General features: G+C 55.4%; 1 protein-coding gene across 15 annotated transcripts in view; it reads left to right on the top strand.

Annotated features, from left to right (window-relative positions):
* The window catches only part of LOC101827955 (RAP1 GTPase activating protein), a 61,462-nt gene that overhangs the window by 34,292 nt on the left and 4,358 nt on the right, over positions 1–22,812 (top strand). For 10 of the 15 annotated variants that reach the window (XR_005881174.1, XR_005881173.1, XM_040756319.1 and 7 more), the window contains exons 2-19: positions 1,301–1,394; positions 7,309–7,344; positions 8,129–8,176; positions 8,934–8,972; positions 9,313–9,498; positions 12,801–12,904; positions 13,140–13,218; positions 13,583–13,636; positions 14,364–14,447; positions 14,619–14,719; positions 14,848–14,977; positions 15,894–16,049; positions 16,349–16,420; positions 16,969–17,055; positions 17,351–17,488; positions 19,377–19,508; positions 21,358–21,435; positions 22,262–22,371. Coding sequence is in view for 13 of the 15 variants with exons in the window: in XM_040756319.1 (XP_040612253.1) it covers positions 7,327–7,344; positions 8,129–8,176; positions 8,934–8,972; positions 9,313–9,498; positions 12,801–12,904; positions 13,140–13,218; positions 13,583–13,636; positions 14,364–14,447; positions 14,619–14,719; positions 14,848–14,977; positions 15,894–16,049; positions 16,349–16,420; positions 16,969–17,055; positions 17,351–17,488; positions 19,377–19,508; positions 21,358–21,435; positions 22,262–22,371 (1,616 nt within the window). In the remaining 2 variants the exon portion in view is untranslated. Of the gene's footprint in view, positions 1–1,300; positions 1,395–4,874; positions 5,036–7,308; positions 7,345–8,128; positions 8,177–8,933; positions 8,973–9,312; positions 9,499–12,800; positions 12,905–13,139; positions 13,219–13,582; positions 13,637–14,363; positions 14,448–14,618; positions 14,720–14,847; positions 14,978–15,893; positions 16,050–16,348; positions 16,421–16,968; positions 17,056–17,350; positions 17,489–19,376; positions 19,509–21,357; positions 21,436–22,261; positions 22,372–22,812 lie in introns of those variants that run through there. The other 5 variants (XM_040756310.1, XM_040756316.1, XM_040756311.1 and 2 more) reach the window with 4 other exon arrangements.

Raw genomic sequence — 22,812 nt, 5'->3', positions numbered from 1 at the left:
CTAATCTTCCATCCCGTCTCCCATCTCCCGCTCCCCACCGTGTCAACGGTAGTTGTGCTGAGTACATTCCCTCACTCACCAGCCTTCCATGGCTTTCCTGGTCACCTCAGTCTAACAATCAGTCAGAAATACTCTATGGGGCCCTACTTGGGAGAGTGTCTGTTGTGTCAATAGCTATGGCTGCCCAGTCATGGTGCTGAATTGCTTTGGTGACCGGGGCCCAGAGGGGATGCTGTGTCCTGGACTCAAGTCACACTAGCCAGCTGGCGCCTGAGGTCATGTCCACACTGATGCTATGGGCTCAGAAGGCTGCTGCCACCAGGCCTGTCCTTTTGAGTCAAGCAGTGCCAGGATGCAGACCTTGTAAGAAGTTGACAGCCCTCAGGGGTAGCGGACCCTCTCATGCTAAGTAGGGCTGAGGCTGGTTCCTCTGGCCTAGGGAGAGGCAAAGGGGCCTAGAACTTTCCAGGGTCGTCTTCTGGGCCAGACTTCTATAGGTCCTCCCTCTCCTGGGTGTGTCTGCCTGGATCTGCCTGACTCAAGCCTGCCACAGGCCCCTGAAGCTCCTCTGGAAGGTGACTCACCCTCTTGGGATTAGCCTGCCTTGGTGGAACTGGGGCTGGGGTGCAGCCATGTCGGGTTGGCCTCAGGCAGCGACAGAAGCCAGGCCTGCTTCACCAGGCCACAGGTTCCCTGGATCTGGGAACCACTGGGCACATCCTCCCCTTGACTTTGGAGGTGGACTCAGCAGGACAGGCGCTGGCTGCACTCTCTTTAGACCTGCCCCCTGTCCTTGAAGGTCTGTGGGTGTAACTTCATCCAGGCTTAGAGTCAGATGGGTCATCAACAGCAAGCGGCCTGTTGTTGGCTGACTATGCGACCTCTGTGTACACCGTAGTCCATGTCCTAAAATGGGAGTGAGGAGTCCTGCCTACAAGGCTAGGGAGTGGCTCATACCGGCCTGGCATGGTAATAGCAGTCCGGAGCCCACTGCCCACTGCAGACTCTGGGAGGGTCCCAGAGAGCTAGGGACCTAACAGCTCCAGTTTCTACAGCAACGCTTGCTGCACCCGACTCAGCCTCCATCTTCAGAATGGGCTGGAGAGCTTGGGGGTCCACCTCTGACCTCTGGGAAGGGGAGCCCACATAGAATCCTGTTCAGGGACAACCCCCTTCTTCCTGGAGAGCTCAGGGCCCTACCTACCTGGCTCCCCCAGCTTGCAGAGAACTCTTCTTCTCAGAGATCCTGAACCTCCCAATCTGAGGCGCTTTCTGATCTCAGACTCCTTTTCCCTTCCAGGAGGAGTGATGAACAGAAGCAGCGCGTCCCTCAGGCACTAGACCTGTTACTAGTGGACTCGGTTCCCACCCACCCTGCCTCACCTTATCCTAAGGTGAGTGACCCCAACCTATGGCCCTGTCCTCTACCCCGCCATGCCAGGGCTGGGAGATGCCAAAACGTGACTTGCATCGGGAAGATGTAAAATATTCAGGTTGATGCCACTGGGGCACCCAAAAGGACACCACCCCTACCCATTGGGTGGCCTGCGTGGTCTCAGAGGTTGAGCCAGTGTCTACAGAAGTGAGGCTGAGGGATAAATTATTAAGTTGGTGGCTCCTTTGCCTTCTCTCCACTCTCATCATGGCCTCAGCTGTCCCTACTACAGGCCAGGCGTGATGATAGCCCCTGCTTCTCACAGCCACCAGGATTGGATAAAAGATGTCTGTCCCACAGCCTGGACCATCTCTGGCTCTGAGCCCTATGGTGAAGACTTGTCTGTTGCTCTCATCAACAACCAAGGTTTGCCTGGCACCTGCTTAGTATCAATCATAAAGACTCCTGGCAGGCCAGGACACAGACCCTACCCCCAGAAGCCATGCCCTGGCCAAGAGATGAGTGACTGAATGGCTTTTGCAGAATGTCAGGGACCAGGGGCAGCTGGTGTTTCAGGGGATTCCGTTGCTGCTACATAGTACTTACTGTCTTGCCTGTAGTGTCACTCTGTCCCTCAGCTAGTCACTCTGTGCTATAGCCGTGGTCATCCAAATCCAAGCTCAGTGATACTGTTATTTTCCCAAAGGGCTGCAGGTCGTATGCTGTGGGGCCAGGACTGGCTGATGCCTCTGGCCGGTATGTTGTCCAGCGTAGGGGAATGAATTCTTTCTGTGGCAGGATGTTCTGCAGTGACAAAAGCCCACCTACAGCCACCTTTCATCAACCTTGGGCATGGAGCCTGCTCCCAACTAGGATCTAAATGCTCAGACATGTGAAGGGTCTTCCCCAGGGTTGCACAGCCAGGAAGGCTCTGCCAGGAACCTCCTCCAGAGCTCTGGCCTAGAATAAGGATTATCAGGAGGATGAAGGACCAAAGATGTTCTCTATGTGTAGGACGACTGTTTCCATGGAAATCATAAACAAGGATCCTTTAGGTTACATACAGGCTTTCTGGGTCCCTCTCCTGCCTTCCCTGGTGGGCAGCAGCCCCAAGCAGGGCCACAAGGGTCCTCAAGAAACAGATTTGATGGCAGCCATTTGCTGGAACAACTGGGTTTGTGAGTGAGATTATTCCCTGGGTACTGGACTATTATTTGTTCTATTCGGGTTTCAGTCTTTTCATCCAGGAAGGAAGGAAGGAAGGCAATTGTAGCACATACTTGGAGCCTTGCACCTCAGACATTCCAAGCTGGGCCCTTCTGATTACCACTGATTACCCTTCAGCCTCCTGGTATCCAGTTGGCTACCACTTTGCAATTGTGATAACACAGACATTGAGCTTCAGATCACCCCATTCTCACCATCCACTACTCCCCCAAATCAGGACCAACCTGTGAGCTGTTGTCCTTTTCCAGGGCTGAAAATCAGCTCCCAGACACTGAGTGATTCTTCTGGGGGTTCCAGTAGGCTACATTCTCCAGTTTTCCTCCGCACCCTATGTCGGTACATATTTATGATGACATTGGAACCAGTTTGAGGGACATCTGACCTCCATGTGTAAAGGGCAAGTTCCACCTATAGCATACTAGACAGCTCTTCTCTATCGACCTTGTCAGCTCATCACTGGGTGAGGCCTGTGGAAGTGATTGTTAGGAGTTATCAGTCTGCCTGTGTTCTCAGGGCTAGGCAGGGGAGCCACATTTGAATAGATACTAGCTGCCCTCTGCAGGATTCAAGGACTGTAAAATCTACATATAAGTGCATTCTTGGCCTACCCATACCTAGACATTGGGCCAGGCCACAGACAGGCAGACAGACAGACAGGCAGGCAGGCAGTCAGGCAGGCAGACAGACAGACAGACAGGCAGACAGACAGACAGGCAGGCAGGCAGTCAGGCAGGCAGACAGACAGACAGACAGGCAGACAGACAGACAGGCAGGCAGGCAGGCAGACAGACAGACAGGCAGGCAGGCAGACAGACAGGCAGGCAGTCAGTCAGTCAGGCAGACAGACAGACAGGCAGGCAGTCAGTCAGTCAGGCAGACAGACAGGCAGGCAGGCAGGCAGACAGAAAGACAGACAGGCAGGCAGGCAGACAGACAGACGCACATATCTATAGTGTATTCAGACTTGCACTTGAATACATGAAGGATATAAACAGTGAACACCCCTACCCACCCCTTCCACCCCACTCCCACACTTCTGTGTTACAGAAACACAGCATGTCACGTACAGCCACAACTAGCCCTGGAGTTGCGCACGTACACACTTAGAAGCGTGCACAGCATCCACTCTACCTGGCCTACATATGGCTGGTGATATGAGCAGGCTTGGCCTCCCCCTGGGTCAGTGTGGGAAAGGATGTTCCTCTGGCTGCATTGTGATGGGTGCCCGGAAGTGTGCAGGTCTGGAAGCGGTTGCATAAATCAATATTTGCTGCTGTTAATTATTAAAGCCAAAGCTGCTCGGTGTCTGGAATGCACATCTCCGGTGTTCCCGCTGGCTCTCTGGGCCCAAGCCTGGCCTGGGTCTGGGTCTGGGAGGGGAAGAACAGGGCTGCCTGCCTTCCTTGCCCGAGCTCCTGGCCCTGGGGACAGAGGGTGGTGGGCAGCTCTTCTGGGAAGTTGCAGGAGGTCTGGCCCCTGAGCTGGAGGACAGCTCTGCCCTTGTAGCACCCAGAATTCTCCAGCCTCTGTCTGGAGGATGGGTGGTATGGCTGGGGCCCTGTCCCCACTGCACAGCGGCTGCCCCAGCCCGAGACACAAGGACAGCTGGGTCAGATGGGAAGACTCCCGAGGCCTTGTACTGCGGATGGTGAATTGGGCCAACAGAGGTGCCACACCCTCAAGTTGTAACAAGGCGAGAGCTAGACCCTGAAGAACCTAAACTATAGAATTCCTGTCCTAAAGTTCGCATGTTCCTTTCTCTCCACCCCAGGCTTTCCCCCAGGGTTGGGCAGGGTCAGATGCTGAGGTGGCGAAGAGGTGAGGAGGAGGCAGCTCCAGGCTCTTTCAGGAATCCCTGGTTTTCCTAGTGGTGTTGTCTCCGACAAGCTATTGCACCTCTTGGAATATGATTTTCTTATCTGTCTAATAAGTATAGCCAAGTACCTCCTTGGTTATGGCAAGATGGTGGGACACATAAAAGGGTCCAGCTAAGGAAGTGCTCAAGTAAATCACCTCTCCAGGACTCTTGCATTTCCTGGGCACAGCTGTCCCAAGAACCTTTTCCTTGAAGCCCAGAGGCAGGGTCTAATGTCTGGGAAGCCACAGCTGCTAACATAAATGTCTAAGGCTTCCTGCGCGCAGGCGCAGTGTCCCAGGCCACTAGCCGGGCCGCCCCCATGAGGGGGCGTGGCCTAGACGTCCCGCCCGCGCCGCCCGCACCTGGCGCCCCGCCCCCTCGGGCCCGGCCGCGGGGCGAGCCCAGAGAAGACAGAGCAGCCGCAGGATAGGAGCTCGGAGCTCCGGCTACGGGGCCCGGGGCCCGGCAGGCTTGCAGAGCCGCCAGGGCTGGGGCTCGGGATGGCGCAGCCGAGGCCCCCAGCGCCCCAAGGCCGTCCGCGGAGGGGCTCGCTGCCGGTTGTGGCCGGCTGGCAGGTGAGGACGCTGGCAGGGGTGGCCTGGCCAAAGGGGGACCCTAGGGCCAGCACTCAGCCCGACTACCCCGAGTCCAGCAGGCTGTGTCTGAGCTTCATCACGGTGGATGTGTACGCTTTTGGACTGACACCGGACTACACGGAGCACCTCAGTCCCACGGGCAGTTTTCCACAACTGCCGTGGGACAGACTTGAGGACACTGGCCATGGGCTGCGGTAGCACTGTGTGTGTGTGTGTGTGTGTGTGTGTGTGTGTGTGTGTGTGTGTGTGTGTGTGTGTGTGTGTGTGTGTGTGTGTGTGTGTGTGTGTGTGTCTGCTACCGGGACTGCCTGCTGCCTTCACGGATGGGGTACAGATGTCACCGGGTGACTGTGGTGGGTTTCCCCCAGGTGGGAAGCCCAGCTTCTGGCTACACCACTCCCAGCCTGCCTTTGCCATGTGCCAGGGCGTCTGCTGCTGCCTGTGGGGCTGATACTGTGGGTGTTACTTGTTGCTGTGTGTGTACACTCTGGGTGACAGTACCATGTGTCAGTGTTTATGTCGTTGTAATTCTGGTGCAGTAGTGTGTGATGTTTCACTGTGCCTGGCTGTTTGGTCACCTTCAGGGGACCATCTCCCCCTCAGCCCATTGCTGGGTCTCCTTGGAAGGAGTAGGTCCAAGGCTGTCTGACTGACCCCGAACAGGTAGATGGAGGCAGTGTTGTGACACTGAGTCGAGCTGACAGGTGTGTTTGTCTTCCTGGACTACAGCATTTGTCTGTGCTGTCTGCCAAACTGCCAGTGGGATCTGTTCTTCTGAACTCAGAGGTATTGGGTGTGGCCACAGGTGACCATGGTTCCGGGGCTCCTGGGTACTGCTGGAGTGGACTTCGCAGGCTGAGTCTTGTTCTGTAGGCAGGCTCCAGACCGTGCCCATGAGGGCTTAGGTTCCGTGACCTTCATGATATGCATATGTGGTGTTGGGCAGTTGTACTAGGGACCCCACGGGGCTTAGCAACCCTGGCAGCTGTTTGATTCCTCTTTTTCTCAGAACTCTTGTCTGCAGTGTAGGATGCTGTGTTGGGTCTGTTGTGCAACATGCCTTGATCCTGGCAGTGATGCCTGGGATTCTGTGTCTGTTTCCCTGGGCCCCTGGCTTCCTTGCCCATGCTGGTGTGTCTCCTGGTCTCAGTCAGGAGAATGACTGAGTTTGTGTTACTGCGGTGCAGGATGCACAGGTGTGGGTTTGCCTATGTGTGAATCTCAAGTACATGTTGTGTGTAACTCAGGACACCAACATGTGTATGTGTGTGTTAGGCTATGTCTCTAAGAATTACTATGCACAGGTTCCATATGGATCCCTGTGTGTGTGTGTGTGTGTGTGTGTGTGTGTGTGTGTGTTTCTTGACACATAAAAGGTATTCCTGGTGCAGTGGAACTGTTCAAATCATGGAGTGCAAGCCTGTGTGTGTCCCACAGAGTATGTTTCCTGGTACACAGCCGTAACACATATGTGTGAGCTCAGGTGGCCCCTCCTGAGCAGCAGGGACTGCCCGGAGTTGAACCTTGGAGGGGGTTGGAGGAAAGGCTGCCCTGGAGATTCTGGGGGCTTCCCAGACTTGTCCCCCCAATCCGCCAGCCTCCATCCGGTAGGGATGCCGCCTTCCAGGAAGACTCAGAAGGGAGTTGGCATTGGAGAGGTCCATGCTGCCAAGCAGCTGCCAGACGCTGCATTAACCCTAAGTGTGTCCTGATTGGCCTTGGACAGGCTGGCTTGTGCAAGGGGGGTGCATGGGGGCTCATGCACAGCTGAAGGACCAATAGTAGTCCCGCATCTCTCCCCAAAGTGTCCCTAGCCCACACTGACCTGGGCATTTGTGAACTGACTCTTTTCCTGAGTGCTGGTGGAATCACAGACCCCTTCCATGCCTGGTGGGTTTTGGCTCTAGGACGGGGTCCTGGAGGCTCTCAGGGGTCCATATGCCAATCTGGAACTGGTATCTTCATACTGGCAGAGAGGAAGATGTCTCTTCTCCTAAAGAAACTTCCTCCGCCTTCAGGAAAGCAAACTGAGTGAGGTATCTGCCTGAGACCCAGCTCCTAGGTTCTGGACTCAGCTCACTAGGTGACCAAACTGGCCAAATTCTGGGGAGTTAGCTTTACAAAGTCCTGGTCATTCCTTCTGGTATCTGGTGAGAGGGCCAGGCAAGCTGGGGTGACTAGAGCCCGTTCAGGCTTGGTAGTGACAGCTTGGCTTCACTCAGACTGACCTCACTCTCCCTTCTCTGTTGCAGAACACAGATCTGTTTGAGATGATTGAAAAGATGCAGGTAAGGATGGGCCAGGGGACCCCAGAACGGGCTGGGCTAAAGGTGGCAGTCCCCTTCCTGCCTCCTCTCTGTGGACTCACCCAGGGTCCCAGCTCCCATCCTTCCTGGGTCCCCAGCAAGTCATCCCCACTTGTACATACCAGCCTAGCTCATCGGAGTCCTGGCAGGCTCCTGTGCAGTAACTCATGAAGAAGGGAGGAGGGGCTAGACCATCGATGCAGGTGGGGGAGGCATTAGTGAGCCAGGCAGCCTGGGGTGCAGTCTTGCCCCCAGCTTCACCCCTGCTCACCCTCCACCACCCAGCCCTGCTCTGTTTGTGGCATGGGTGAGTGTCTGGATGGGAGCAAAGGTTAATGGGATAGGGTGGGAGGTGGTTTGAAGAAAGCTGAGGGGCCTCCTTCACGTCAACTCTCTGGCTTGGTTCCCATTCCTTCAGTTTCTTTGCCTCCTCGTCTTCCCTCTCTTCCCCCTTCCCCTCCATGTATCTCTTGATGTGTTAGCCCCTCCCTCCTCACACACACGCGCGCACACACACACACACACACACACACACACACACCACATGCCTGCGTACACTTCCCTGCCCCCACTCCCAGCGGCACGTGCTTCCTGCACAGAGCCCCCGGCTCCTCCCTGCTGCCGTACCTCCCTCAGCTCATCACCACAGGGATGCCAGAGGCCTGAGGAGCAATCTGGCCAGCACATCGTTCTGCAAGTGTCCCTACACACATGGGCATCTGTCTTAGGGCGTGGCAGGAGGGTGACAGCACACCTTCTCTTGTAGGGCAGCCGGATGGACGAACAGCGATGCTCTTTCCCACCACCCCTCAAAGTAAGTGGGCCAGGCAGACTCGGGGGCATCCGCCCTACCAGGCTGGGTGGGGTCCGGAAAGAGTGTCCCACTTGCCACTGTGTGTCAATATTGGTGAACAGGGCACCTGGCCCTGGGAATTCAGCAGCTCCTAGAGCCTTTGTCCTGACCCTGGCAAGAGCTTTCAAGCCAGCTCTTGCTGCTCTCCTGCACCGCCGCAGACACCCGTCCCGCTAGGCCACCTCATACCAGCGCTGAAGCCCTTGTTGCTACGAAGGTGGCTGCCATCACATGGTTGTGTTTCCTTACTGGCCAGTGAGCCCCTGCTCTACTCAGCACAGGTCCTCAGACAGGCATGTACCTCCACTGATTGGAGACTCCTCTAGAGGATGTGGCTGGACCCAGGGGAAGGTTCCAGGGCTGCAGGAGTGTGCTGGACTGTAAGCCTGAAGCTTCATTCAGTGCTGGGGTCTCAGGTTGGTCCTTAGACTGATGCCACCAGGAGCTTGGTAGGAATGTCACTTCTAAGGTCCTACTTAGAGTACTGCCTCTGTCTATCCCGGCTTTCCTAAGGGGAGGCAGGAAAACCTCCCTTGTCCCTAACAGAAAGCAGGGACTGAAGCAGTCTGGAGATAGCAGACCCAGGAGCCTGGGAGCAAGCTCGTGTGTGTGTGTGTGTGTGTGTGTGTGTGTGTGTGTGTGTGTGTGTGTGTGTGTGTGTGTGTGTAAAGGGTGAAGCCTCACCTCAGCTGGTCCTTGGATTGTTTATATTTTGCAGACGGAGGAGGACTATATTCCCTACCCAAGTGTCCATGAGGTACCAGCGTCAGCCCCACACCCACCCTTACCATGACCCTGGGAGGCCCTCATGCAGGGTTGTCCCACGGAGACTCACTTTCCAGTCCTGAGAGTTCTGAGGTTATTGGAATCTGAGGCCTCTCGGCCACACTCTCTTCTACCCTTCTCCCCCATCCTTTACGTAGTACTGAGAAGTAAGGAGCCAAGCTGGTTCCCCAGAGGGGTGGATGAGAGCTTTGGGTCTCGTAGCCCTGGACTGTCCCCATAGTACCTGATAGTCCTGGGTCTGAGTTGGGGGGTTGCCCCTGGGAGTTTAGTGGGTGCTATGTGGAGTAGCTCTTAGCTGAATCCCCTTCTAGGTTCTGGGACGAGAAGGGCCCTTCCCCCTCATCCTGCTGCCCCAGTTTGGGGGCTACTGGATTGAAGGTACCAACCATGAGATCACCAGCATCCCTGAGACAGAGCCACTGCAGTCCCCCACCACCAAGGTCAAACTGGAGTGCAACCCCACAGCACGTATCTACCGGAAGCACTTTCTAGGCAAGGTGAGTGGCTGGCTGGGATGGGAGGCTGGGCCCCACAAGAAGTGGTGTTAGGCTAAAGCTGGGTCAGTATCCCAGAATTCTGAGTCTTGGGAAGCATCATGTGGATGCATGCGTTCACTCGACAGATGCTGAAGAAGGCAGTCGGGCATTGTTAAGAGAAGGGACCTCACCATGGTTTGTGCCTTACATAGGTTATCTACTATGTGCTTCAGTTTCCCCTTCTGTAAAAATGGCAATTATGACATCCATCTCATGTGGTTGCCTTATTGAGGAGATGCTAGTAAGGGGCTTTGAATGGCATCTCAAACCAAGTAAGTGCTTTTCAGTGTGAGCAGATTATGAGCACCAGCTGTATACCTGGTCTTTCCCTGAGCACTAGGTATGGAAAACAAAATCGATCCAAACCTGGTCCTCAGCAGCCAGGGCAGGGGCTGGGAAGACAGGTGGTGTCATAGTTTGACTTGGACTGTTGTCACCACAGCCTCAGAGCAGGGACTCTGCCGGATAACTGCTCCATAGACTGACACCCACGGTGACACTTTACTGAGTGTTTACTGAGCAAGGCATTAACTCTCCAGAGTTACCAGGTGTGATCTGGGTGTCGCCAGGCATGGCTGTCATCGAAGCACTTGGGAATCTGAGGCCGGAGGATCACCAGACGTTCAAGGCCTATGTAGGGAACAGAGCGAGACCTTTTCTCAACAGAAACAAAACAAAAAAGTTACTGGGTGGGAGAACCCTGTGCTGGGGCCCTAGATGTTACACTGGGTGCTGTCTTCGTGCTGTAAAAATAGGAGAGCTGTGCTGTGGGCTCAGGGCCTGGGTGCAAATGGTGACTCCTCCTTCTGTTGGTTTGGTTGCGTTATCTTGGGCGTTTTATTTAACCTTCTTGAACTGCTTCCTTATCTGTAGAAAGGTAAGACAGGTGTTAGTGTCATATAAACGTGGTTGATGGCAGCTCCCACCACACCTGTCTGCTCCCTCCGTGAGACTAAGGCTCTCCCGTTCTTGTGGGAGAGGAAACCAAAACTCAGGTTAGGTGACTTGGTCAAGACCAGTTACTGAGCCTAGAAGTAAACTAGCTCTCACAGACCTTCACTAAGATGCTCTGGAAGAGGGACTCCTGGTGTGTGTGTGTGTGTGTGTTTGCACATGATGAAAGAAGGGGTATCCTGGTATCCTTGTAGGATTGGGAAGCTGTGTGGCCTCAGTGTGGGCCCAGGGCACTAGGCTGTCTCCAGCGGACACTGGTGCTGTCAGCTTGGGGGTAGGTGGGGCGATTCACTATGCGTTGACTAACCCAGCAGGCTGAAGCTCCAGCTTTTGCCTGGGTCCAGACCCAGAGCATAGCACTGGATTCTACCTCCTGGCTGAGCCTGGTGTGGAGGGAGGGAGACCTTCATTCCAAGTGCCCACTGTCCAGTGCTCTCAGCAGTGCCTAGGAGCTGGGCTCTGTGAGCCTGGCACATAGCTAGCACACTAAACTTTACTAGAGGAGTCAGAGTACTGGGTGGAGGAGGGATCTTTGGCACGGCAGGTACTAAGGTACAGGTGGGGACTGTGGTGGCCAGGGTCAAGTCACCAGGACAGAGGGGAGGAGGTGGGGTGGGTGGCTGGGGAAGAAGCCGTGCCCAGCACAGGAACCACATGCTGGCAGTAAGAGGCAAGGAGGGTGGCCTTAGGAACCGACTTCCTGAGACCATGATCCCACCTTCCACTGCGTCTCTAGGGCTCCTCTGGCCTTGTGGGAAACTCCCAGCCCCTGGACTTCCTGGCCAAGTTCCTGCCACTTGTCTATGGACAGTGTCAGGCATTTTGGGGTTTTCTCCACCTTGTGCCTAGGTTGGGGTTCAGAGGGGCTCTGGGTCTAGGTCCATTCATTGGACCTAGTTCAGGGGAACTGCAGATTTGAGGACACACCCCCAGCCCTGCCTCTTTCTGCACCCTGCCTCCACATGGGATGCTCATGTTTAAACAAGGGTCACTTCCAGGGTGGCTGACTCCCAGGGCGGGTGTGGCTAGACAGTTCCACACCCAGGCCCAAGCCAGCAGGGGGAGCCCAGGGACAGGCTGGGGCTTCGGTGCCTCACTTCTGGGATCAGGGATTTCCCCCAAAAAAGGTTCCCCCAAAAGGCCTGGGTTCCCATAGAGGGGGTGCCATTCCTGTCATAGGCATCCCTTGCGCCCTTTTCTTTAGGTGAGGAGGAAGACAGGAACCTGTCTGGTCAGGTAGGATGCGTCACTTCCTGTTTCTCACGGGGCCTTGGCTTCAGGGGCCACTGAGCCACAGATTGAGCAATCAACTGTTCAACTTCTTTTTCCTTTAGTGCCTTGCACTTGCTAGTTGACCTCTATCCCTCTCTCCCTTCCCACCCCTTCATTCTGTGGAGGTCAAAAGAGGGCACTGGATCCTCTGACCCTGGAGTTACAGGCAGTTGTGAGCCACCTGATAGGGGTTCTGGGACCAGAAAGGTCCTCTCTAAGAGCAATGCATGCTCGTGACTACTGAGCCGTCCAGCCCCATGCTATGTTCTTTCTTGAGAGGGTCTCACTGTGTAGCTCAGGCTGGCCTTGAACAGGATCGCTTGCCTCAGCCTCCCCAGGCTGGAATCTAGGTGTTCACCACCAAGCCTGTCTAGTTGACTTCCTTCCTTCCTCCCTTCCTTTTTCTTTCCTTCCTCCCTCCCTCTCTCTCTTTCTCTCTTTTTTGTTTTTTTGACACAGGAATTCTCTGTGTAGCCTTTGGCTGTCTTGGAATTCTCTCTGTATACCAGGCTGGCCTTGAACCCAAATACCCACTTGCTTTTGCCTCCCAGTGCTGCTAGGATTAAGGCATGTACTGCCACCACTGGTTAGTTAGCTTTCCTTATTGAGCGATTGCTGGGTATTTAGGGGCTGGGGCATACATTCATACACATACATACATACATACACACACATACATACACATACATACACATGCAGGCACACAGAGAAGCATGTGGCTCTGACTTTGGCAAGGAGCCAGAGCCAGAGTTCCAACAGGCATTCCTGAATATGGCGGCAGGCACTTTACCTCACTCCCCTGCCCTGTCCAGGTAGGTGGCCTCTCTCCCATCTAATACAATAGGAAGGTGGGCATGGAGAGACAGGTGCTGCTCAGGCTGCCCAGCTGGCAAGAGGCGGGCCAATCTGATGCAGAGTCCGCTGTTGCTCACAGCATTTGCTGCTTGGTGATGGACCTCAGTGGGGACCGACTTGGCCGTCTGGTTTCCTAAAGCCAAAACCTCATCTTCCTCACTTCCCTGCCCCTCCCACCACAGGAACACTTCAATTACTATTCTCTGGACACTGCTCTTGGCCACCTGGTCTTCTCTCTCAAGTATGATGTCATCGGGGATCAAGAGCACCTGAGGCTACTGCTTAGGTAAGGGCAGTGAAGGGGGACCCCCCAAGACAGTAGGGAGGACGGAGGTCTAGAATTCGAGTGCGCAGCCCCCTGTACCTGCCTTCCTGATGGAAGCCCAGAGAGGAGCAAGAATTTGCCTGAGGTCACACAGCAAGGTAGTGCCTTAGCCAGGCTTGGTACCCTGCTGTCACCTTTTGTCCCCGGAGGAATTCCCACTGTTGAGTCTCTCACCTGCGTAGCTTTCTCTTCCCAGGACCAAGTGTCGGACCTACCATGATGTCATCCCCATCTCCTGCCTCACTGAGTTCCCCAATGTGGTCCAGATGGCAAAGGTGAGGCCATGAGCTTCCTGGGTCTGGGGTTCTAGGATCCCCAGGCCTGCATATGGCAGCTGCTTCTCAGGGCAGCCTCTTACCCGATCCAACCCAGTGTGCATGCTGCCTGTGTCGCCCTGGGTACCTGCACACGTACTTCTAGCTCTCTTTACGGCACCCACAGATTCCAGGTGGCCCCAGTTCTCTGGGCCCCATTGTGAGCAGCAGTGAGGGCCCCTAGGCTTTCACTAGCCTCTGTCCCAGACTGGCCCATCCCCACCCTTTCTGCGGCTGTTTTCCCTACCCTTGCCTACCAAGACCCAGGAGGGCTCTCCTGTTCTCCTTGACCCCAGCTCACACCCCTCCCTGTCATCTTTTGCAGCTGGTTTGTGAAGATGTCAACGTAGATCGATTTTACCCAGTTCTCTACCCCAAGGTACCTGCCCTGACTTGTTCACCCAGGGTGGGTGGCAGTGGGAGGAGTGAGCACCGGTTGGCCCCTTCTGTGACTGGGCATCTCCCCCAGGTCCTCTTGTTTGCCCCTGACAACCCTGCATCGCCCACAGTGTGCATGGAAAGCACAGAAAGGTTCTATCTACTTACGGATGCGCAGCAGATAAAGGGCAGGGGTGGTGGGGGTGGGGGCTTCCTGGAGCCTTGCTCATGCCTGGAATGTCTCAGTGCTATCTGGGGAGCTTCCTAGGATGTCTGTGCTCTAGACTTTTCCCCGTGGTCCTTGCCTTCTAGAGGATACAGGGAGACAGAATAACACTGTTAGGTCTCCCCGTGACCTTGTTTAGAGAGAGAGAGACAGACACACACACACAGAGACAGAGAGAGAGAGAAAGAAAAAGAGAGAGACAGACAGACAGACACAGACACACACACAGAGACAGAGACATAGAGAGATGGAGACACACGGGGAGAGACAGAGAGACAGAGAGAGACAGTCACACACACAGAGACAGAGAGAGGCAGAGAGACATAGAGAGATAGAGAGACGGAGACACACGGGGGGGAGAGACAGAGAGAGAAAGAGAGAGAGAGAGACAGACACATAGAGAGACAGACAGACAGACACACACTCAGAGAGAGAGAGAGAGGGAGGGAGGGAGAGAGAACACAGTGGTGCTCCCAGCAAACACTGCCCGCGCTCTCCACAGGCCTCCAGACTCATCGTCACCTTTGATGAACATGTTATCAGCAATAACTTCAAGTTTGGAGTCATTTATCAGAAACTGGGGCAGGTGTGTTTACCCATCCCCTCCCCTAGCCTGGCCCTGTGGCCCATCCCACCTCACCCTCAACTGTTACCTGCCAGAGCACTCAGCTTCCTGAGAGCTTGGGCACTACTCTGGGAGGAAATGGACCCAGGGAGTTGTGACCTTACCCTCCATTCCCACCCGTGTGGTCCCCAGACATCCGAAGAGGAACTCTTCAGTACCAATGAGGAAAGTCCTGCCTTCGTGGAGTTCCTTGAGTTTCTGGGCCAGAAAGTCAAATTACAGGACTTCAAGGGGTAAGTCCCAGGGTTAGATGGCTAGAGCAGAATATGATCATGTTCCTGAGCAGGGAGCCCCATCTTGGCCCCACAGAGGCCTGACTGGAGCTGGAAACTGAGCCATGGCCTGGGGGGCCTGGGGACAGGTTCCGAGGAGGCCTGGACGTGACTCACGGACAGACAGGGACCGAGTCTGTGTACTGCAACTTCCGCAACAAGGAGATCATGTTTCACGTGTCCACCAAGCTGCCATACACAGAAGGGGACGCCCAGCAGGTAGTGTGGGCGCCCATCTGCCTGTTTCCTACAGTTACCTGTGACCCTATCCAAGTGTCTGTTCAGCATCCATCACACCAGACTCAGTGCTGGCCCTGTGATACAGATACAGAAATGGCCCCCTCCCCCAGGACGGGCTGTGGGTGGAATGGGGAGGGGAAAGCCCTGGCTTTTGCCCCTGTGGAACGATGATAATAATGACGTCTACAAGGTAGATGAGTTAAAGGAGAGGGAATGTGGCTAGAGTAGATTACACACAGCAGGAGTAAGAGGCATGGTGGGGTCACGTGGGGGTCCTGAGACTTAGCAGAGCCAGGAGTTAGGAAGGGCTTTTAAGATAAATGACAGACTGCCAAGTTGCTAACAGAAGGAAGTGGCGAGTCCTGAGAAGAAGCAATAGGGAGTTCAGGCACGATCTTAGAGCCAAACTCAAAATGCAATTTACCCTGTCTCGCTGGCTCCCATCAGGCTACCTGCTTGACTCCACTGCCCCAGCCCAGGGAGCTCAAAGGGTAATCGATGATGGAGATGTATTATTCTTACTGGCCTTCTACCTTTGGCTTTCCCTTTAGCAGCACTAATTCCATTGTTCAGTGATGGACGTGTTTGGGGGTGTTGAGATAGGACTGAGATAGGGGAGGGGCTGAGGGGTGGGACCTGGGCTTGAGACTTGGGTTAAAATCCCCAAGGGCATCTGGAGACCTTGAAATTACTCTCCTCCCAGCTTCAGTTTCTCATCTGTCAGAGGTAGCCAAGGAAACTGGAATAACTTTAAGATGTTTTGCCATTTTGGGGGTGGGCAGGAAACACACATCCCTAGATGCTTGCTCTACCCCCCCCCAACCCCACACGCTGTGGCACCCCTGTCCCACACCCTGCATGGCCAGGCTGTGAAGGCCGGTGGCCCTGTGCTCAGTTGCAGCGGAAGCGGCATATCGGGAACGACATCGTTGCTGTGGTCTTCCAGGACGAGAACACGCCCTTTGTGCCAGACATGATTGCATCCAACTTTTTGCACGCCTACGTGGTGGTGCAGGCGGAGGGGGGCGGCCCCGATGGCCCCCTCTACAAGGTAGGTAAAACTGGGGCCTGCCAGACCCCTCCTTAGAGAGAGACCACTTACCTCCCAGTCCGGTCTGGTCTTACCCCACCTCCTTAGCCTTCGTGAGGTCCTCCCACCAGCCCCACCCTGCAGACTCAGGGCAATGACCGGAGGAGCAGAAATTCTGGTTTAAAAGGTCCCCACAATGAGTAGCCCCCAGGCCTCCTGGACCCCATGGAATCTGAACAGATTCAGGAGTTTCTAGATCGTGTGAACAGGGAAGCAGGGTGGGCCCTGGACCCCACAGAAGCAGCCTCTTCCCCTTCCAGGTCTCCGTCACTGCCAGAGATGATGTACCCTTCTTTGGGCCCCCCCTCCCGGACCCTGCTGTGTTCAGGAAGGTGAGAGGCAGCCCTGCTCTGTGATCACCAGACTAAAGCGGGAAGGGGCTGAGAGGCCACAGTCTTGCCTCAGGAGGCCCTGCAGGCCGACTTTGTACTGGGATCTAGGTTCCCCTTCAGCTCTGCTACCTCTCTTTGTCTTGATAAATGCTGTGACTTATTCTACAAGGTCACCGTGTACACTGCAGGGCTGTTTGACATTTTTCCTAGCTGACTGTAGCCTTTCGTTTCTCTCTGACAGTCTGGCCTCTAAAATGGTTTTTTTTTGGGTGGAGGGTGCTTGCACACATATCTCTGTCAACCTCTCAGTAGCTACATGGCAAATCTTAGTTTGATCCCCCCTCCCCCTGCATGTTCCCCAGGGGCCCCCAAGTTAGGGGGTGCCACCAGAGGTACAGGGTTCCTTGCAGGTGCCTAGCTAGAGATCTGAGCCCAAGGAGAAGCTAGAGCAAGGCACAGCTCAGGAGCTCCAGTTGGATTCACCCAGCTCAGCCCCTTCCTCAGTGTTCATCTGACCCTCCTTTCGTCTCCTCTCTGGGGGCTCCCAGGGGCCTGAGTTCCAGGAATTTCTGCTGACGAAGTTGATCAACGCTGAGTACGCTTGCTATAAGGCAGAGAAGTTTGCCAAGCTGGAGGTAACATGGGTCAGAGGGATGGCCCTCTCCCTGGAAGGAAAAGGCATGTTCAGACCTTGGCTTTGGGGGGCTGACTGGGGACAGCCGAGCCACAGGTCAGCTGAGAGGCAGCAGAGGGCAGTGTCTAGCCTGCGGTGGAGGGGAAGATGCCATGCAGGAGGAGGGGCCAGAGAATTGTGGAAGTCAGTGCAGGAGCCTGAGGACCTCCCCATGCCTTGCACGGGGTAGGTGAAGCTGGGATTGGAATTGCCAGTCCAGGGGTTGATCTCTGGGGTCTCTCATGGCCGACTCACAGGAGCGGACGCGTGCTGCCCTTCTGGAGACACTCTACGAGGAGCTCCATGTCCACAGCCAGTCCATGATGGGCCTGGGTGGCGATGATGATAAGATGGAGAATGGCAGTGGCGGGGGCGGCTTCTTCGAGTCCTTCAAGGTGAAGGCCCCGGGCTTGGCCTCTGCAGGCTGGGACTAATGGAGGAGGAGGGGGCATGATGGCCAGAGGCAGCTCAGGTGTGGATGGGCCTGGGGAGGAGCTGGTGGTCTCAGCTCTAGAAGTGGGGTTTGAGGTGGGGCTTGGGGTTCTGTGAGGGAGTTGTAGCTAGAGGTGGGGTTAGGGCAGGTCTCATAGACTGAGGCCCGAGCATGCGGCTAGATGGGGTGTGGCTGAGGGCTCGTATCTCGGCTTACAAGTGTGACTAGGATTGAGATATAGCTTGGTGAATCTACACTTGCCAGTTCATTGAAATCGGGAGATGTGCTCTGCGCTTTGGGTAGTCTGAGCCAGCAAGAAGGGTATAAAGCAGGGCTCTGGTTTGGGGTGGAGTTACTGGCTGGAGGGGCTCAGGAGAGGGTCTAACCCGAGAGCACCACCAAAGGACTCCTCTAGATGGCAGAAAGGAGCCAATGGTGCCACCATCTGAGGGCAGAAAAGAGGGGAGGAGGTCTGTCTCTAAGAAACAGGCTCAGGAGGCGTGTGTGGACGGAGTAGCATTGCAGAGGGCCTCACGGTACGACCTCCCCTGGTACTTTGTGGTTTCGCTAAGAGCACTCGATTACCTGCATTTACATCCCAGCTCTGCCACTTACCAACTTGGTTAGGCATGCTCCAAGCCTCAGTTTACCTGTTGAGTAGGGAAACGGGGGTCATGGCCGCTCACCACACAGAAATGCTTTTGAATTATTTGCGAAGCAATTAGGTTAGCACAATGTGGATGTAAGGCAGTGATTGCTCCTCCTAGTCTACTGGTGGGAGGTGACCTCACTTATGCAGCTCAGCTACTGTGTGAACTGTGGGTTCACTTAGGAAGGCTAGTCCAGTGGCCCACAAAGGACACCCACAAATTGGCCTAGAGAGCCATAGCCCTACCTCTAGAGTCGGGGACCCACGGATTGAACACGGGTCTAGTGTTTTCTTTGAGAAGATCTAAGGGTTTCTCATCTGGCTGGTGCCGTGTAGAGGCCCTGGGTTAGGTCAAAGCATGTCTCCAAGGCAATGGGATCTACGGGGAAGGCACAGGGTTCGCGCTATGGACCCCAGGTGCACCTCTGCCTAGGTTTTCTCCTGGGTAAGGTGCACGTTAGATGGTCCCACCTAGTAGGGAGGCTTGGATGGCAGAGTTCTAGCATGGTCTGAAAATGGACAGAAAGTGGGGGAAGGACCCCAAGAGTCCCACAGGACTCTGGTGAGCGCAGTCAGCCATGTGCAAATTCAATATTGCCTGTTATCCTCGTGGTATCCACAGGACAGCATGCTGGTGAGACAGACAAAGTCTAGCTACCCTCTACAAGCCTTCTGTATACAAGCCTTCTGTATACAAGCCTTCTGTATACAAGCCTTCTGTATACAAGCCTTCTGTATACAAGCCTTCTGTATACAAGCCTTCTGTATACAAGCCTTCTGTATACAAGCCTTCTGTATACAAGCCTTCTGTATACAAGCCTTCTGTATACAAACCTTCTGTATACAAGCCTTCTGTATACAAGCCTTCTGTATACAAGCCTTCTGTCTACAAGCCTTCTGTATACAAGCCTTCTGTATACAAACCTTCTGTATACAAGCCTTCTGTCTACAAGCCTTCTGTCTACAAGCCTTCTGTCTACAAGCCTTCTGTCTACAAGCCGTCTGTATACAAGCCTTCTGTATACCTGTCTCTCCAGTGACAAATAGGAAAATGGCGCATCACAGAGGGGTGGGGCTTCCAAGGTTCACCCAGAGTGCCATTGGTGGGGAGGGGCCATGTGCCTGTGTCCCTGAGGTTTCCCAAAGACAAGACACCCCCAGGAAGCCTATACCTCCTTCACACCCACCCCTATTCCTACAGAGAGTCATCCGGAGTCGGAGCCAGTCCATGGACGCCATGGGCCTGAGCAACAAGAAGCCCAACACCGTGTCTACCAGCCACAGTGGGAGTTTCACCCCCAACAACCCTGATCTGGCCAAGGCAGCTGGAATAGTGAGTGTCCCCCACTTCCCCTGTCTCCACCCCCACCCTGGGCCCTGGTTCTCCTCCCTCCTGAGGCCTGGCCTTACCTCCCCCACTGCCCTGTTGTTCATGCGCCCATCCTGGGCACTGGACTTGGTGTAGACCCTGCTCTTCATGGTCAAGTGCCCCAATCAGGATCCTGGGATACTGCCCCCCGCCCCGCTGGCCTTCTCCTCCTGGCCCTTTGTTTATTTGGGTGTGACTTTCTGAAGCCTCTATGTCCCAATCCTTACTGAACGCCTGCTGTCTTTTGTGTGCTGGGAACTGGGCTGCTGTGTGGGCATTTACTGTCGAGCCTTAGGTTTCTTGAAGCACCTCTGTATGTCAGGCTGTGGGCATCACTGTGTGTCAGGACTGGGCTGCTGTGTGAACATGCACTTTCTGAGCACCTACTGTGGTCCCAGCCCTGAGTTCTTATGAGCACCTACTGTGTGCACCCTGGCCTGCTGTATGAACACCTACTGTGTGTCGGAAAATGGGCTGCTGTATGGGCATCTACTCTGTAAGCACTTACTGTGTGCTCCAACCCTGGGCTGTTGTGTGATCACCTACTGTGTGTCAGGACTTGGGCTGCTGTGTGAACAAATGATGTGTGCTAAGCCCTGATTATCGGGACATGTGCTGTCTGCCAGGATGTATGTTGTTGTGTGGACATTTCTTGTGTGACATTCTGTGTCTGTGGCAGCCAGGGTCTCAATGCCTGTGGCTGCCCTTTTGTGTGTCTGGAAATGGGCTTCTGTGTGGGCTTCTCCTGAGTTAACCCCTTCACTATGGTTACTAATTGTCTACCAGGCTTTATGGGAGTCTGCGCCCAACACTCAGTGAATTTTACAAATCTGCATTATGACTTACTGCTTTGTGCCATCTAGTGGTCACCTCAGACACTGCATCCATTGCTCTGCCCTTCCATCCCCATTTGCCCTAATTCACCCACATATTCATCTACCCATCCACCCACCTATGCACTACCCATTCATCTGCCCATCCAACAGTCCATATACCTATCATACTATTCACCCACCCATCTGTCTACCCACCTGCCCATCTGTTCATTCTCTTCATCCACTTACACATCCATCCACCCCCTCCGACCCCCCACCCACCTACCCATCCATCCATCCATCTTTCCATCCATCCATCCATCCATCCACCCATCCATCTTTCCATCCACTCATCTGTCCACTTATCCATCCATCCAGCACCTGTTTACCTACCCAGTCGCCCATCCTTCTCTTACTGTCTGCTGCATGCCGAGCCCTGTGCTTTGTGCTGTGAGGCTGTCATGTGGCAGGGGTCTCCCCATCCCTACCATCTCTCGTGTGGTCTGGTCTGGCCAGGGGAGCAAGGTGAGGTCTCTGCTGTCCAGTGGTCACCAAGTCCATTGTCACCTAGGAGCTGGCCCAACTTCTCCCCAGGTTCTCAGCCCCTCCCTTCTTGCCCGTGGAGTGGCCTGGCCTCCTGTGGGTGGCTGTGGAGGGGCCCCGGGGTTAGGGCCAGGCCAGCAGCACCCACCATGGCAGTAACCAGACCCATTTCTGTTTTTGTTTTTGCACAACTCCCCCTCTCTTCACGTGGCTTCCTTTTCTTACTCTTCCTGTTTCCCCATCCTTTCCTCCCTTCGCCACCTGTCGGCGCTCCTCTTTCCCTGTCGGCTTGCTCCTGTCTCGCCTCCTTGCCCACCCGTGCCCCGCTGTCTCTCCCTACCCCTCGGTTTCTCTGTGTGCTCTCGCGGTACCCCCCTGTCACTGCCTCCCTTCTCTCTCCCCCTCCTTCCCTCCGTGTTCTCTCCCACCACTCTGTACTCTCCGCCCCACACCAGTCATTGCTTATTCCCGGGAAAAGCGCGAGTAGATTCGGACGCCGGGGCAGCGCCTTAGGCATAGGAGCTGTGGAAGAGGTTGTCATCCCATCCAGGGGCCGCGGCTCTGGAGCTGCCTGCACCTGCACGCGCTGTTCTCTGCTCGTTCTCAGGACGGAGGCCATATTGGGGACGTGGCCCCTTTCGCGGGACAGGCCCAAGGGCGTGCAGGGCAGAGTGCCACAGCTCTGGTGATACTGGGACCTGGTCAGCGTCCCCAGGCCCTCACTAGGAGACTCTGGCCTGGCCCCTAGAACCCTGGCTGGGTCCTGCCTGGGATCTGGTACTCAAAGGCCCTCTGCCCAGCTGCACGTCTCCCAATATTGCCGGTTCTGCATGAAGCACCATCCTTCTCTCCCCCTGTCCCTTCCCCACCATGAGCTGCCTGCAGGCCCTGCCCCACCCTTCATGCCTCCTCAGGGCCCACCTCCCCATGCTTCTGATGCTGGGCATCCCGCCAGAGTGTGTAAAGGGGGATGTCCCTCTGGGGGGCGGAGCCTGAAGTCTGAAGGTGCTGGTGCCCTTGCAGGGACTGGGGTTGCCACTGCTTTCTCACTACTACTTTTAGGCTGCAGCTCCCATGAGGCCCAGGGGCAAGAGGCGGGACCGTCTGAGGATTTGTCCTTCCTCCTGATCCCAGCGGCTGCCCCTGCCCTTCTAGGCCCAAGGTCCAGCACAGCCATGCTGTGTGTTCTCCGGAGCGGCGCTGGCCCTCTCTGGGCTCTTGCTCCGGGAAGCACCTTTTTCTCTCCTTTCTTGCTCATCACCTGTTGGCTTCAGGGCGCAGTGGCAGGGCCCCAAAGGGAGGTGGGGGCCACTGGGGTTCCAAGACAGGTAGGCACTGAGTTGGAGTCTCTCCCCACAGTCCCTGATTGTCCCTGGTAAGAGCCCCACAAGGAAGAAGTCTGGGCCATTTGGCTCTCGCCGCAGCAGCGCCATTGGCATCGAGAACATCCAGGAGGTGCAGGAGAAGAGGTGGGTGAGTGGGAGCCTGGCCCACCATGGCATCCAACATGTCTCCTACCCTGACCTGCAGGAGGACCAGCATCACGTTCACTCTGACCTTTAAGGGTGCCCAGTCTGCTGCTTCACCCTGACCTGCAGGGTCACCCAGGCCACTGGCCCACCCTGACCTGCAGGGTCACCCAGCCCACTGGCTCACCCTGACCCGTGCTTGCCCTCTTCCTCATCTCCTCCAGTGAGAGCTGTCACCTAGGAGGAAATGCCCCACCTGACATTCCGTGGTTCCACGGGTTCCCTGGGGCCAGCACCTTTCAGATCAAAAACAGCTTGCCCGGTTCATACAGCCAGCAAGGGTGGAGCATCCAGAGGGGCTGGCAGCATCCATGAACGCCTGTGGGCAAGGCTGAGCCCAGAGAGCAGACAAGAGGTCCTCAGCCTATTTCAGTTGGGCAG

The sequence above is a fragment of the Mesocricetus auratus genome, unplaced genomic scaffold (assembly GCF_017639785.1).
Source record: "Mesocricetus auratus isolate SY011 unplaced genomic scaffold, BCM_Maur_2.0 Super-Scaffold_100014, whole genome shotgun sequence".
In the NCBI taxonomy this organism is placed as follows: domain Eukaryota; kingdom Metazoa; phylum Chordata; class Mammalia; order Rodentia; family Cricetidae; genus Mesocricetus; species Mesocricetus auratus.
Note: the sequence above shows the minus strand (reverse complement) of the source record. Positions and strands in the feature narration are given on the sequence as shown.